The 15,084-nt window shown below is 49.4% G+C and overlaps 1 protein-coding gene and 1 long non-coding RNA gene across 2 annotated transcripts; both read left to right on the forward strand.

Annotated features, from left to right (window-relative positions):
• The first annotated feature begins 8,489 nt into the window (after positions 1–8,489).
• On the forward strand, positions 8,490–10,296 carry LOC113567215. The gene is made up of 4 exons (XR_003409371.1): positions 8,490–8,604; positions 8,680–8,881; positions 9,831–10,017; positions 10,225–10,296. It is a non-coding gene; the product is annotated as an uncharacterized LOC113567215 (long non-coding RNA).
• A 72-nt stretch (positions 10,297–10,368) lies between these two features.
• LOC113567214 lies at positions 10,369–12,584 on the forward strand. Its single transcript, XM_026994392.1, has 6 exons — positions 10,369–10,725; positions 10,793–10,987; positions 11,070–11,196; positions 11,278–11,473; positions 11,545–11,571; positions 12,576–12,584. The coding sequence occupies exons 2-6, from the start codon at positions 10,903–10,905 to the stop codon at positions 12,582–12,584; spliced, it is 444 nt and encodes a 147-aa protein (XP_026850193.1). The 5' UTR covers positions 10,369–10,725; positions 10,793–10,902.
• Positions 12,585–15,084: the final 2,500 nt, after the last annotated feature.

Here is a 15,084-nt window from a genome sequence, read left to right on the forward strand (position 1 = left end):
TCCTCAGAGATCCAGCTGCTGGGCGTGGTGTGGTGTAAGTGTCGCACTATTACACGATAGCCCCTTTCGCTGCGCGGCTGGTGTGTGTGCAATTGGGTTGCTGTCTTCAGCTAGGGCGTTCTGAATGGCGTTGTATGTTAAAATGTCGTCGCAGTGGACTCTAAGTCCACTGTTGGCCATCGATTTCGTTGTGAATTTCCCCACATTTGGATTTGTTGTCAATTTGTTAATCAGGGGTACAATTGCAGGCACCAGGGGCAGGAAGATTGTTGGGACCTTGGTGCTGCGTAATGACTGTTGGACGGGCGTTATATTTATGCTAATGTCTGGCTGATGTTGCGGCTGATGGTTGTCCGTCTCCATCTGTTGGCTTTCAGCCTCTATCCTTTGGGGCTCCCTATGTTGGACCACCGGAACCGGAACCACACTATTTGACGGTGTGCGTATTTGCCCAGCATCTGACTCCATCTGCCGGGTCTCATGATGCAGCCTTTTCGCGAATTGGCTCTTGAACATGGGCGTGTCCAGAGTGAGGCAGGTGAAGTCATCGTCATCTGTATCCGTTTCGATCGCCGCGCATCTTCTTTTGAGCGGCGAGCGAAACGAATCTGTAGTCAGGTTATCCTTTGCTATAGGGGTAAGGGGCAGGGGCGAGGGCATTTCATTGGCCAGTAGCGGGGGAACGCTAATTAGCCATTCCTTTACCAGTTGTGTTCTGGTACTAGGACTTGTCTGAGTATTATGCTCGTCCGCCTGAGTCAGAGTAGGCAGCAAGCATTTTCTGCTTCTGCTAGAATTATTGCGTTCAGCTGTCGTCAAACTTTGTTGCTGTTGCTGGTCATTGTTTTTCTTTATGCCGTTTACAGTTTCGGTTTTGTTATTGGCGTAGGTCAGGCTAGCTTCGTTCTTGTATGTGTTTGTGTTTTGGTTCGGCGGGAGAGAGCAAGCATCTCTCTTTTTGTCATAAGTGTGTGAGTGCATGTTTGGCGGCAAACGCTTTGGGGCTTGATGTGACGAGCCTCCGTTTTGATTGTGCGCCGAGGGTTCGGCTGCCGAGAGAGCGCAAGCGTCGCTCTCTCTGATGCTTGTGTGAGTTGTTTGATTGTTATTGTTTTCGCTAATGTTTTGGCGCGAAAACATATGGGCATAACATTTGTTCTTGTTTTGTTTATGTGCACTTAAGTGCTCTTTGGTAAGAGCGAAAGCGCCGCTATTTTTGGAACCCGTTGCACTTTCGCTGGGGGCTATTTTTGTCTGCGTGTTTGTACGTGTATTTGATGGCGGTTTTTCTTGTATGTTGGCGTCTGTTTTTGGTGGGATTGGCGGGTATTTTCTAACATATAAACCCCTGTCCACGAAACGACGCTCGAACTCCAGCACCGTAGCTCCCAAGGAGCTCAGGGTACTCTCTGGCGAGTCCGTCTCCAACTCAGCCAGATCCGCATCCCCCTCTGAGTCGAACATTGGTTCGAAGAGGGAAGCATTTGCGGAGGGGTTCCCTCCCAGGGGCCTGGTCGATATGACGGCAGAACTTATTTGAGTAACGCACTCACCACCCGCTTCGGCTCTTGCCGAGTTGTCCATAGCATCCATAACATCCATATTATTGGTCGTCTGTTTTGGAGCAAGTGCGTCCATTTGGTGGCCTGGTCCAGGTACTCAGTTGCTTTGCTTTTCCTCTTTCCTCCAGTTGGGTTTATTGGCTTCACTGAATTAAGGCACGATCACAGTTGATTATATTGCATTATTTGCAATTATTTGGCACATATTGTTTATTTAGTTTCCATTTAATTTAGTCCCGGTTTAAACATGTATTTTAATACATTTAAAGTTCCACATAAAACAACAAAAAACACAAGTCACTTTTTTTTTCGATGTAATTAGATGCGCGTGCACGCCTACGATGCGCACACTCGCCCGCCAGCTTTGCTACTGGCGGAGTTTATTTCCAGCTTTTCTTATTACCAGTACTTCGGCAATTTACATTTAAGCTTAACTAACAACAATAATGTTCTTTTGAATTTTTGCGGGCAATTGACATTAACATTACATTAACATTAACATCTACAGACATGTTTACATTCTATCAGTATTACAGTCTGGCAGCCCTATTTTGACATTCGCAATAATTGACGTACATTTATACAAACAAAGAGATAAGTATTAGACAAATTGCAACATTAATGACATTTATAGGCTAATTTAATTCTATTTATTTTCTATTTCAGGTACTGGAGGATCATCGTCGTCGTCTGGAGCAGTGTGGATGGCACAGGGCGCATCCGCCTCAGCGCTGGATGTGCAAGTGTGTATGATGCAGCAGATCACGCATCTGCGGCATCGGAATTGGCAGGGGCAGGATCCAGGAGTTGGCGTGGATGGTGATGGTGTTTGGCGAGCGACTCTGGTCCGGCCGCCCACGCCGTCTCTACCTGGAGAAATGGAGATTGACACTGGTCCGGCCAATCGGGGTGCGTTGACCAGTGGAAATGGCCGCAGTGGAGATGGCCGCATATGAGTGCGGATTGGCTGCATCCGAGTGGCTGCTGGTCCGGCCACCCCGGATGCACTGTCGATGAAGATGGAGATGGAGCGCTGGCCATTGGTGTCTGTATTGGCTGGCCTCGTCGTTGGATTGCTGCTGCTGTTTTGTGATGATGGCGTAACGTCACGGCCATCGGTTGCTGGCAGCGTTGTCGGAGGGGCGTCCAAATTGGGCCCAACTTGCAACAAAATGTTGCGGTTGGTGGCGAGGCAGGTACTGGAGAGGCTGATCTGTGAGTGTATTGAAGGTAAGTGTGATTAGTAGAAGTATTGGCTATTTTGTGTTGATGCGTGAATTGATGTTTTTTTCTTCTTTTAGCGGCAGCCTGGATGTTGTTGGCGACGACGATAGGGTCTTCAAATTTCGCCCATTTGGCAGGAATTGGATGGCGAATTTGGTGTGGCAACTGCTGGAGAGGCAGATCTATCGGAGGCGTGGCAGGTACGTATGTTTTGAGTGAGTTTGGACCATTTTGTGTTGATGTGTGTATTGACGTCATTTTGGTTTGTTTACAGTGGCTGCTCTGGACCTGTGCGGTGGATTGTCAGGAGCGTCGTCAATAAATCCCAAAATGTCGTCCAATTGGCATCAGATGTGTGGTGTTGATGACGGGGCAGCTGCTGGAGGGGCAGATCTGTCGGAGGCGTGGCAGGTACGAGTGATTATTTTGAGTTTTGTCCATATTGTGTTGATGTGTGTATTGACGTCATTTTGTATTATTTCAGTGGCTGCTCAGGACCGACTTTTGGGCTCATCAAAAGTAGTCAGAGTAGTAGCTATCGTAGTCGTCTAGGATATCCGCTATCTCGTCGTCAACTGAATCGTCGTCCGTCCACTGGTCGTCGCCATCGTCGCTGAGTGCTTCGCAGTCCATATCAGAGTCCTCCGATACGGCTGCGGCGTCAGGTTGTGAATTGGCGGCGGGCCTTGTAGGTGTTGGTGCTGCTGCTGGTGCTGGTGCTGCTGCTGGTGTCTGTGTTGGAGGATTGGCCACTGCTGAGCCACTGCCCTTTGACTCCGTCAGGCTTGCAATTAATGTGGTAAGTTCTTGCAGTCTTTTCTCCAAGTTTTCTATTTTGACGGCGTACTCTTTTAAGGTTTCCACACACTTGCCATCGCATTGGATGGCTGGCTGCTGCTGATGCTGGGGATTTCTTGGCGTCTGGAAACGATTTGGAGTTGGCTGCACCCGTTGATCGCGCTGGCATTGGCGCCCCTTGGCCTGTGGCTGGGAATGATGGCCGCGGTGCTGGTGCTGCTGCTGGTGCTGCCGACCCAAATTGTGACCGCGCTGCTGCTGTTTTTGTTTATGTTGATGCTGCTGCTCTTCCCTTAGCTTTTGCTGGATCTTGGCCAGATGATTTTCGGCCGGATTGGCTTGCGCACCTCGGCTATACAAGGGCCTGCGGGTGTTGGGCGTTGCTGCTGCTGCTGCAGCTGGTGTTGGTGCTGCTTTGGCACCTTGTCTGCCGCTTGAATGCTGCTGTTGCTGTTGGTGTTGTGGCCGCTTCTTCTGAGATGACTGCTGTTGCTTGGGGGCGGGGATATGAGGCTGCTGTTGTTGGGAAGGACGACGACTGCTCGTCGGCTGTTGCCGTTCTGCCGCTCGTGGCTGCTGCTGCTGCTCAGCATTCCCGGACCGCAACACCCTGCTGTAGGAAGGCCTGCTATTACCTCTGGTGCCTGTGTTTGCTGTCTGCTGTTGTTGCTGGGATTGGGATTGGCGACTCGGCTGCTGAGTTTGTGGACGTTGTTGGACAGTTGGCTGCTGTGGCTGCTGTGGCTGCTGGCGTTGCTGTTGGTAATGCTGCCTTTGCTGCTCAGCGATGATCCGGTTTGCCCTTAACTGGCTGCGAGCCTTTTTGTAGGCGGGACAACCCTTGTAGCAGCTCACGTGCTTGCCGCTACAATTGGCGCATTTAGGATCCTCCTGCCTGGGTTTCCTGCATGCTGTTGTGGGGTGATCTCCTGCGCATTTCATGCACTTGTATGGCCGTCTGCAGTAGTTTTTTGTATGCCCAAACTCCTGGCACCGATGGCATTGTGCTGGATCGCGTGGCTTGGCCTGTCTCACTATGGAGACGCATTGATTGGCCAGGTTTTTAATGTCAAGAATTGCCTCATGGCCACCATCCGCCTTGGGCTGAATTTCGACCTCAAAAATATTTAGAGGCCTCCCATTAAAACGATGTTTTAATCCTCGGATAAACCTCGCAGTAAATCCGAGTCGTTCAAGCTCCTCAGAGATCCAGCTGCTGGGCGTGGTGTGGTGTAAGTGTCGCACTATTACACGATAGCCCCTTTCGCTGCGCGGCTGGTGTGTGTGCAATTGGGTGCTGTCTTCAGCTAGGGCGTTCTGAATGGCGTTGTATGTTAAAATGTCGTCGCAGTGGACTCTAAGTCCACTGTTGGCCATCGATTTCGTTGTGAATTTCCCCACATTTGGATTTGTTGTCAATTTGTTAATCAGGGGTACAATTGCAGGCACCAGGGGCAGGAAGATTGTTGGGACCTTGGTGCTGCGTAATGACTGTTGGACGGGCGTTATATTTATGCTAATGTCTGGCTGATGTTGCGGCTGATGGTTGTCCGTCTCCATCTGTTGGCTTTCAGCCTCTATCCTTTGGGGCTCCCTATGTTGGACCACCGGAACCGGAACCACACTATTTGACGGTGTGCGTATTTGCCCAGCATCTGACTCCATCTGTCGGGTCTCATGATGCAGCCTTTTCGCGAATTGGCTCTTGAACATGGGCGTGTCCAGAGTGAGGCAGGTGAAGTCATCGTCATCTGTATCCGTTTCGATCGCCGCGCATCTTCTTTTGAGCGGCGAGCGAAACGAATCTGTAGTCAGGTTATCCTTTGCTATAGGGGTAAGGGGCAGGGGCGAGGGCATTTCATTGGCCAGTAGCGGGGGAACGCTAATTAGCCATTCCTTTACCAGTTGTGTTCTGGTACTAGGCTTTGTCTGTATATTTTGTTCGTCCGCCTGAGTCAGAGTAGGCAGCAAGCATTTTCTGCTTCTGCTAGAATTATTGCGTTCAGCTGTCGTCAAACTTTGTTGCTGTTGCTGGTCATTGTTTTTCTTTATGCCGTTTACAGTTTCGGTTTTGTTATTGGCGTAGGTCAGGCTAGCTTCGTTCTTGTATGTGTTTGTGTTTTGGTTCGGCGGGAGAGAGCAAGCATCTCTCTTTTTGTCATAAGTGTGTGAGGGCAAACGCTTTGGGGCTTGATGTGACGAGCCTCCGTTTTGATTGTGCGCCGAGGGTTCGGCTGCCGAGAGAGCGCAAGCGTCGCTCTCTCTGATGCTTGTGTGAGTTGTTTGCTTGTTTTTGTTTTCGCTAATGTTTTGGCGCGAAAACATATGGGCATAACATTTGTTCTTGTTTTGTTTATGTGCACTTAAATGCTCTTTGGTAAGAGCGAAAGCGCCGCTATTTTGGGAACCCGTTGCACTTTCGCTGGGGGCTATTTTTGTCTGCGTGTTTGTACGTGTATTTGATGGCGGTTTTTCTTGTATGTTGGCGTCTGTTTTTTGTGGGATTGGCGGGTATTTTCTAACATATAAACCCCTGTCCACGAAACGACGCTCGAACTCCAGCACCGTAGCTCCCAAGGAGCTCAGGGTACTCTCTGGCGAGTCCGTCTCCAACTCAGCCAGATCCGCATCCCCCTCTGAGTCGAACATTGGTTCGAAGAGGGAAGCATTTGCGGAGGGGTTCCCTCCCAGGGGCCTGGTCGATATGACGGCAGAACTTATTTGAGTAACGCACTCACCACCCGCTTCGGCTCTTGCCGAGTTGTCCATAGCATCCATAACATCCATTTTGTTGGTCGTCAGATTTGGAGCAAGTGCGTCCATTTGGTGGCCTGGTCCAGGTACTCAGTAGCTTGCTTTTTCTTCCTCTTTCCTCAGTTGGGTTTATTGGCTTCCCTGAATTAAGGCACGATCACAGATGATTATATTGCATTATTTGCAATTATTTGGCACATATTGTTTATTTAGTTTCCATTTAATTTAATCCCGGTTTAAACATGTATTTTAATACATTTAAAGTTCCACATAAAACAACAAAACACAAGTCACTTTTTTTTTTTTTTTTTCGATGTAATTAGATGCGCGTGCACGCCTACGATGCGCACACTCGCCCGCCAGCTTTGCTACTGGCGGAGTTTATTTCCAGCTTTTCTTATTACCAGTACTTCGGCAATTTACATTTAAGCTTAACTTACAACAATGATGTGATTTTTTAAAATTGGCGGGCTGTTAACATTAACATTAGCATTACAGTAGCATTACATTAACATTAACATTAAAACATGAAACTAATGGTCTGGCAGCCCTTATGTGTCAATCACAGGATTAACGTACATAAATCAGCAGGTGGTCACAAACAGATAAGTATTGACAATATTGAACAATTATTTACATTTTAATTTAATTTAATTCTATTTTATTTCTATTTGCAGGTACTGGATCATCGTCGTCGTCTGGAGCAGAGTGGATGGCACGGTGCGCAACCGTACGGCGCTGGATGAGCGCGTGTGTAAGGTGCGGCAGGAGACGTGGACAATGCACAGCGCCGTGCAGAGTGGATGGAGCGATCGCCGTGGTCCTCCAGGTGGCCCGGGATTCGGCCAGATTTGTGTGGCGATGGTTGCCAGCAGCCATGAAGTGCAGGAAAACCACCCCTGCGTGGATTCGGATGCGCCATGTGTGCGGCGCAAGCGTGTCCAAATTGGCATTCATAGCCAACCAGCAGCCGTGATGACTCTCGTCCGCGGAGCCCTTCTGGAGGCCGGATGCCGTGGTGACGCCCATGAGAAAGGATCAGAGGAGCAACTAGGGGTGTCGCCCGGTGTCGCAAGCGTGTTTGTACACGCTTCAGGTGAGTTTTGTGCCGTTTTATATTACTCTGTGGAGGGGATAATTTTGCAAATTTTAATGTCATTTTTACATTTACCAGGTACAACGACAATGTCCACCACAGGAACATTGGACTTGCTGCGGCCGGATTGCGGCGTCCCAGTGAGCGGCGCCTTGCTGCACCAAAGTGCGGAGTCACTGTGGCGGTGTGCGCAATGTGCCGGCCGGCATCATCGTCGTTGTTGTGGTCATCGTCATCTGAGATGGATTGGACATCGGTGATGATTTGGACGTCGTCGTCGTCGTCATCTGAGATGATTAGGACGTCGTCGTCGTCGTCGTCGTCGACCACCCGTTCAAGGCGCCGTCGGACTTGCTCCAGTCCGTGGTCCAGAAGTGCCTCTTGCGGATTGCGTCGATGGCTGTCGTCCAGGGTGCGTGAGCTGCTGCTTGCAGCCCGTGTCTGGCAACGATGATGTGACGTCTGCCGGTTGCTGCTCGCCAGAATTTGCCGTGTCTGCTGCTGAGTCCGCTGCTGCGTCTGCTGCTGCATCTGTTGTTGTGTCTGCTGCTGAGTCCGCTGCTGCGTCTGCTGCTGGGTCCGCTGCTGCGTCTGCTGCTGCATCTGCTGCTGAGTCTGCTGCTGCGTCTGCTGCTGAGTCTGCTGCTGCGTCTGCTGCTGCGTCGCTGGATCGGGATCCCCCTCGTAATCTGGCAGGATTATCCTTTGGACAGAAAGTGGCTGGCCAAAGATAAGAGCCACTATTCTTTCTCGGGGAGTTTGGCCGCTGAGGTATCGTTTTCTGAAGCAATTTATCATCGATTCGTTGAACCTTTCGGGGTTCGGATTGATGATATTTTGTTGTTGGATTCTTCTTAATTGCCTGGCGTCTGATTCCTCCTGTCTCTTTCTTTTCAGCTCCTCCTCTTCGAGACGGACCAGCGTTGGAAGCGATTCCTCGGAGATGGCCGGATCTGGATGTTGATGATGATGGCTGCTCCGATCCTGATTTTGAGGCTGCAGCGGGCGGAAGTGTTGGAGCAGCTGTTGCAGATAGCGTGGCCTCTGCAATCGCTGTGGTTCATACGGCTGCAGTAATAGTTTCCGAGCCTCCGGATTGACATGGCAAGCCAAGGAGTTGGCGAAGCGCCCACTTGCCGCATGGAACACTTCGTCGATTGTGTCTAGATTGTGAGTCTGTCTTATGGCATCGTTCCTGGTGAACCTTGTCGCCTTCATTGCCCGTCTAATAATTTTATTTTGTAGGCTTTGCACCCGTCGCAGCTGGGAATCGGATGTAAGTGCGCCCCAAACCGGAAGACCATATTGCCAAATGGGCATGATGAGCTGCTTGATGACTATAGCCTTGGTTTCGCTTGGCAGCCGGCTTTTTGGGCCAGCAAGCCAGTCCAGTTTGGCCGCTCTTGATCGGAGTTTTGTGCAGATCCTCGTGATGTGTGAGCTTAGGGTGAGTTTTTTGTCCAATTTTATGCCCAGATATGTGTGTGATTTGGCAAGTGGCACAGCCTGTCCATTTATAGTCGGCGTTTGCCTTAAGTCCGTTGATCTAATTGTCCTCAGTGTGAATAATACATGTCCGGTTTTTTTCGCATTTATGTTAATGCACCACTTCTTGGCCCATATAGAGAAGTGAGTCAGGTATCTTTGGATATATTTGACTGCCACATTTGGGATTGCAGATGCGCTCATTATCACCGTGTCGTCGGCATACGTGGACAGCAGCATTGATTCCCGTTCTGGATGGAAGCCAGTGCTGTCCTGGATGAGGTGAGGCATTGGCATGTCCGAGGCATAGATTGTGTATAGGATTGGCCCAAGTACACTACCCTGCGGGACTCCAGCTGATATTTTTCCGATCCTTGACAGTTCCTCGTCTCCGCAGCTCACACAAAAAGTGCGTTCAGCCAGGTAGCTCTCCAGAATGCAGTACAAATTTAAAGGCAGCAGCTTCATCAACTTGTACAGCAGCCCTTCATGCCATACTCGGTCGAAAGCTTCGGAAATGTCCAGGAAAATTGCCGAGCAAACTTGTTTTTTCTCATACGCCTTGAGGATGTATTGAGTGACTCGAGCCAGCTGCTGTTCAGTGCCATGCTCCCGCCGAAATCCAAATTGGTAATTGGGTACTGCCTTGGCAAAATTCTCCACCTCAAACAGTCTCGCCATCAGCAATTTTTCAAAGATCTTTGAAAGGCCAGATAATAGACTGATTGGCCGGTAGGAACACATGTCTGCTGTGTTTTTGCCCGGTTTTAGAATCATTTTAATCTGGGCATGTTTCCACTGACTTGGAAAGTGGCCCAGCCTGAAAATGGAGTTATATATTAGTATTAAATATAATAGCGCTTTTTTTGGCAAATTTTTAATCAGTTTGTTATTGATTTTGTCTCCCCCAGGTGATTTGGACAGCTCCAATGCATCCACAATCTGCATCAGCTCAGGCAGTGTGACTGGTCTGAAGGGAATCCTGGTTTCCTGGTCCGGTTGTAGCTGCTTCTGCCGTTTTGACTGCTCACGCTCTCTATTGATTGCGGCCCGCTCTTCATCTGAATTGGACAGTATCGGGCTGAATCTCTCCTCCAGGTGAGTAGCAAAGGCATCGGCTGTCTCAGCTGTTGACTTTGTCCACGAGACACTTGCCTTGCCTCCAGTCATAGTTGGCAGCCTCAGTGGCCAGTTTGGCTGCGGCTGTCTTTTGATTGTGCTGGTCAATTTCCAAAGTTTCTGCATTTGATAGCGGTCTTTGTTGTCAATCCCTGTGAACAGTTTGTTGATGTTTTTGTTTTTCAGGATTGTGAGCCCCTTGTTAAGACGATTTTGCGCCGCCCTGTAGTTTCGTCTGGCTTCGATGGTGCGGGTTGCCAGCCAGATCCTCTTGCACTGCTGTTTGATGGAGAGCAGCTCGCTTGTAGCCTCGTCCAGCTTAAGGTGATGGTGCCGGTGATGTTGCTGTGACCGCTGCTGATGATGATGCTGACGCTGCTGTGGCCATCTTCGATGAGTGTTTGGATGCTGCTGTTGATGTTGTGTTGTTGCTGCTGCTGCTGCTACCCGTATATTGTTCAAAAACAAGTCAACGACGTCATCAATGTCCTGCGCTATCCTAATCTCGGTGTTGAGATTGATCAACCGTTCCAGCGACTTTTGGAACAGGCTGATATTGGCACGTGCTGGGAGCAGATGTTTCCTGACTGTGGGCGTAGGATGTCTACGTCCACCGCTGCCGATCGTCAACTCCACCCTGAGCAGCAAGTGATCAGAGTCCAAATCCGAGCTTGAACGGATACTCAGGTGAGTGTCGTTGATTCCTTTGTAGATTCCAAAGTCAATCGCTGATGGTCTCTTTTTTTTATCGTAGGGATAGTGTGTGGCACCACCGGTGGCCAGCAAATTGCAGCCGTTGTTGGTGTGTACAGCCTCCATCAGTGCTTTCCCTCTGGCGCATCCACGGGCATTTCCCCACCACATATGCTTCGCGTTCCAGTCACCGCATACAAGGAAGCCGGATGCTGTTTCTTCGACGCAGAGTTCTTCAAAATGTCTTATCAATCCAGTAAAATGGGCAGGCGCCCACTTTAATACAGGCGGACAGTGGATCGGCGCAAAAATAATTCCCTTTTTATTTTCCTTTTCAGTGAAGACGATGACAGGTGCACTCTGGATGAATGGCTTTGAAATTGGCTGCAGAGCAGAGTGGGTGACATCGTCCCGGACCAGGATGGCTACTCCCCCTCTGCGATCGTTTGCCGGATTTTGTGCAGTGTAAGTGTGGAATCCGCTCACAGAGACGGCCCTTGTGCGTGTTTCGATGACCATCATTAATTGTATTTTTTCCCTTTTCAGGAAAACTTCGACCTCGTTCAACTTGTTTGTCACACCACACGCGTTCCAGAAGGCAATTTTAAAAGTGTTGCCGTTCTGGCTGACGCTGTGGGTGGAAATAGTCTGTACTGGATTGACTTTTTGGTTTGACAGGCCGTTCGGGACTGGACTAAACATAAAAGGCATCATTGGCGGAGGACAGGGCCATGTCCAAAGAGTTTGGTGAACTGCTATTTGTTGTTTTGCTTGTCTTATTTGTATTGATGTTTATTAATTTAACTATTGCAGAAAATAGACTATCGATTTTGGCCTCAAGTCTTGAGAGAAATTCTGCATTTTCTTTATGGGCATGGGACTGGAAATTTGCAGGGAGAGTTTTTTGCTGTTCTTGTTGCTGCTGGTGGTGGTGCTGCTGCTGCTCATCCCTCAACTTCTGTTGGAACTTGGCCAAATGATTTTCGGCCGGATTGGCTTGAGCACCTCGGCTATACAAGGGCCTGCGGGTGTTGGGCGTTGCTGCTGCTATTGGAGTTGGTGCTGCTTTGGCCCCTTGTACAACTCTTGCGCGCTGCTGCCGCTGATGCTGCTGCTGCTGTGGCCGCTTCCTTTGTGATGGCTGTTGCTTCTCAACAGTACGGACATATGGCTGCTGCTGTTGCTGTGGTCGGCGATGCTGCTGTTGGTGATTGTCCGCTCGTGGCTGTTGCTGCTGCTGCTGCTGCTCCTGCTCAGTAATTCCGCTACGTACTACCCGGCTGTACGACGGCCTGCCGCTGCCGCTGATTGTTGCTGGCTGCTGTTGTTGTTGTTGGCGGCCCTGTCGTTGCGTCTGCTGTGACTGCTGCTGATGATGCTGCTGCTGCTGCTGCGTACGCTGGTGTTTGTTGTGTTTCTGTTGTGGGCGTTGCTGCTCGGTTTGCTGCTGTGGCTGCTGGCGTTGCTGTTGATATTGCTGCTCACCGATGAGCCGGTTTGCCCTTAACTGGCTGCGAGCCTTTTTGTAGGCGGCACATTCTTGTAGCAGCTCACGTGCTTGCCGCTTTTTTTTTTTTTTTTTTCGCTTTTTTGGATTTTTCCAAATTATATACCCGCTTTGGGTTGAGGGCTCTCAGTGCTCCATACAGGGGAGGAACTGAGAGGCTGGGGTGTGAGCCGCCAGCAACCAAGCGCGTTGCTTTATTAATTTCTCTTTGTGGGCAGTATATGTCTTAATTTAGTAGATGTACATTTTTGTTTGTTTTTACAATTTAACTTTGAACGGCACTCAAACACACTAGTACATTTAATGGCACAATAATTTACAAACATATAAACTGCAGCAACGTTAAACACTTGTAACCTCTTTTTACACTCAGCAGGGGGGGGGGCAAGGGAAAAAGAAAACGAGAGAGAGATAAACTTTTCGGCACTTTGACGGAGGGACTAAACCACGAACACGACTCGACTCCACAACGTTCACGACACGACTTTTTCTCGTTTGGACAGAGATCCAGACTCGAGACTCGATTCGATGGTGGTGGTGCTGCTGCTGCTCATCCCTCAACTTCTGTTGGAACTTGGCCAAATGATTTTCGGCCGGATTGGCTTGAGCACCTCGGCTATACAAGGGCCTGCGGGTGTTGGGCGTTGCTGCTGCTATTGGAGTTGGTGCTGCTTTGGCCCCTTGTACAACTCTTGCGCGCTGCTGCCGCTGATGCTGCTGCTGCTGTGGCCGCTTCCTTTGTGATGGCTGTTGCTTCTCAACAGTACGGACATATGGCTGCTGCTGTTGCTGTGGTCGGCGATGCTGCTGTTGGTGATTGTCCGCTCGTGGCTGTTGCTGCTGCTGCTGCTGCTCCTGCTCAGTAATTCCGCTACGTACTACCCGGCTGTACGACGGCCTGCCGCTGCCGCTGATTGTTGCTGGCTGCTGTTGTTGTTGTTGGCGGCCCTGTCGTTGCGTCTGCTGTGACTGCTGCTGATGATGCTGCTGCTGCTGCTGCGTACGCTGGTGTTTGTTGTGTTTCTGTTGTGGGCGTTGCTGCTCGGTTTGCTGCTGTGGCTGCTGGCGTTGCTGTTGATATTGCTGCTCACCGATGAGCCGGTTTGCCCTTAACTGGCTGCGAGCCTTTTTGTAGGCGGCACATTCTTGTAGCAGCTCACGTGCTTGCCGCTTTTTTTTTTTTTTTTTCGCTTTTTTGGATTTTTCCAAATTATATACCCGCTTTGGGTTGAGGGCTCTCAGTGCTCCATACAGGGGAGGAACTGAGAGGCTGGGGTGTGAGCCGCCAGCAACCAAGCGCGTTGCTTTATTAATTTCTCTTTGTGGGCAGTATATGTCTTAATTTAGTAGATGTACATTTTTGTTTGTTTTTACAATTTAACTTTGAACGGCACTCAAACACACTAGTACATTTAATGGCACAATAATTTACAAACATATAAACTGCAGCAACGTTAAACACTTGTAACCTCTTTTTACACTCAGCAGGGGGGGGGGCAAGGGAAAAAGAAAACGAGAGAGAGATAAACTTTTCGGCACTTTGACGGAGGGACTAAACCACGAACACGACTCGACTCCACAACGTTCACGACACGACTTTTTCTCGTTTGGACAGAGATCCAGACTCGAGACTCGATTCCACGATCGGGGCAAAAGGCTCCAAAAGTATGAATTGTCAAGAGTCAAGTGTGTGTGTGTGCGGTGAGAGTCAAGAAAGTAAAGTAAAGTGGGGCCACGCTCAAAAGTATGCTGTCCCCTCTTTGTAATTTTCCCTAACTTAAAATTTGATTTGATCCCCTGTGAGTTTGTCAACTTGATGTTTTGTTGGTTGTTGGTCTTCAGTCCCCTCTACTACCCTTGCCGCCTGCTGAGGGCAGACGACTAGGAATGTATCATGTACATGTGGGCGGGCAGTTTATAGGGAACGTAGTGGATATATGCGAAGACTTGCAAATTTGGCTCAATTTAGGCCGTAGTGGTGGGGTGTGGCGGCAACAGGTGCTGATTTGAAAGTCGATTACGATACCGATAATCAATTGTCAGCACCGTTGCCGCCGAAGTTTTATCACAGATTGTATTAATTTTTTTAGTGGGGTGTCGGAGAACCGCACTAATTACGATAGTAACAATAACGGGGGGGAAGAAGGGGTTAAAGAAATGAGATCGAAATGTGCGGAAATGTGCAGTGTTGCAACACGTAGTCAGTTGTGGAAATAAATAAAGAGAAAAGGTAAACAATGCAGGTGCTTTGCGTGGAATACAGAAGGAAATACACTAAATAAGAAGAGACAAGCACTTGCAGAAATAACAATTCAGGTAAGTAGTAGACTGGAGTGGAGACGACGGAAAAACAGGTAATAAAAGAGATACTACACTGGAACAAAGACGAGACAAAACAGGTACAATTGATTTACGTTTACAATATTACAATAAACATAACAATTTAAAATAATGTCTATATCTTTTACTATAATTACAGGGAAGACAAGAAGCATCGGCCGGCATAGCAAAACACAATGCTTGTAAAGACATTGCGTTGCATACCGGCCGACCCCGTCGTCCCCCCTGGTCGTCGAAATTGGCGTCATCCGGAGTCGTCAGTCGTTGCGGCTGTGGCTGCCCTCTTGGAGGACCAGTGGCACTGGTCCGGCCACCAGCTGGGAGCCAGGATTGACGGCACACATATTACTGTGGCGACACGGGTCCGGCCGCCAAAGTGAAATGGGTGTGAGTGTGTGTGTGCGTCGGCAATTGTGGCCCTGATGTAGAGCGAGTGGCACTGGTCCGGCCACCAGCTGTGGGCAAAGGTAAACAATGACACACATAACTCGAACGGCACAGGTCCG

This window comes from Drosophila persimilis, unplaced genomic scaffold (assembly GCF_003286085.1).
Source record: "Drosophila persimilis strain 14011-0111.01,24,50 unplaced genomic scaffold, DperRS2 tig00002489-arrow-arrow-pilon, whole genome shotgun sequence".
Lineage (NCBI taxonomy): Eukaryota > Metazoa > Arthropoda > Insecta > Diptera > Drosophilidae > Drosophila > Drosophila persimilis.

What these genes read in the sequence shown, in the direction of transcription:
- LOC113567214 (XM_026994392.1), top strand. Translation starts at nt 10,903, where the DNA reads ATGCTTCGCGTTCCAGTCACCGCATACAAGGAAGCCGGATGCTGTTTC. An exon ending in CAAAATGTCTTATCAATCCA is followed by an intron (nt 10,988 to 11,069) that starts GTAAAATGGGCA and finishes TTTCCTTTTCAG; the next exon opens with TGAAGACGATGACAGGTGCA. An exon ending in TTTGCCGGATTTTGTGCAGT is followed by an intron (nt 11,197 to 11,277) that starts GTAAGTGTGGAA and finishes TTCCCTTTTCAG; the next exon opens with GAAAACTTCGACCTCGTTCA.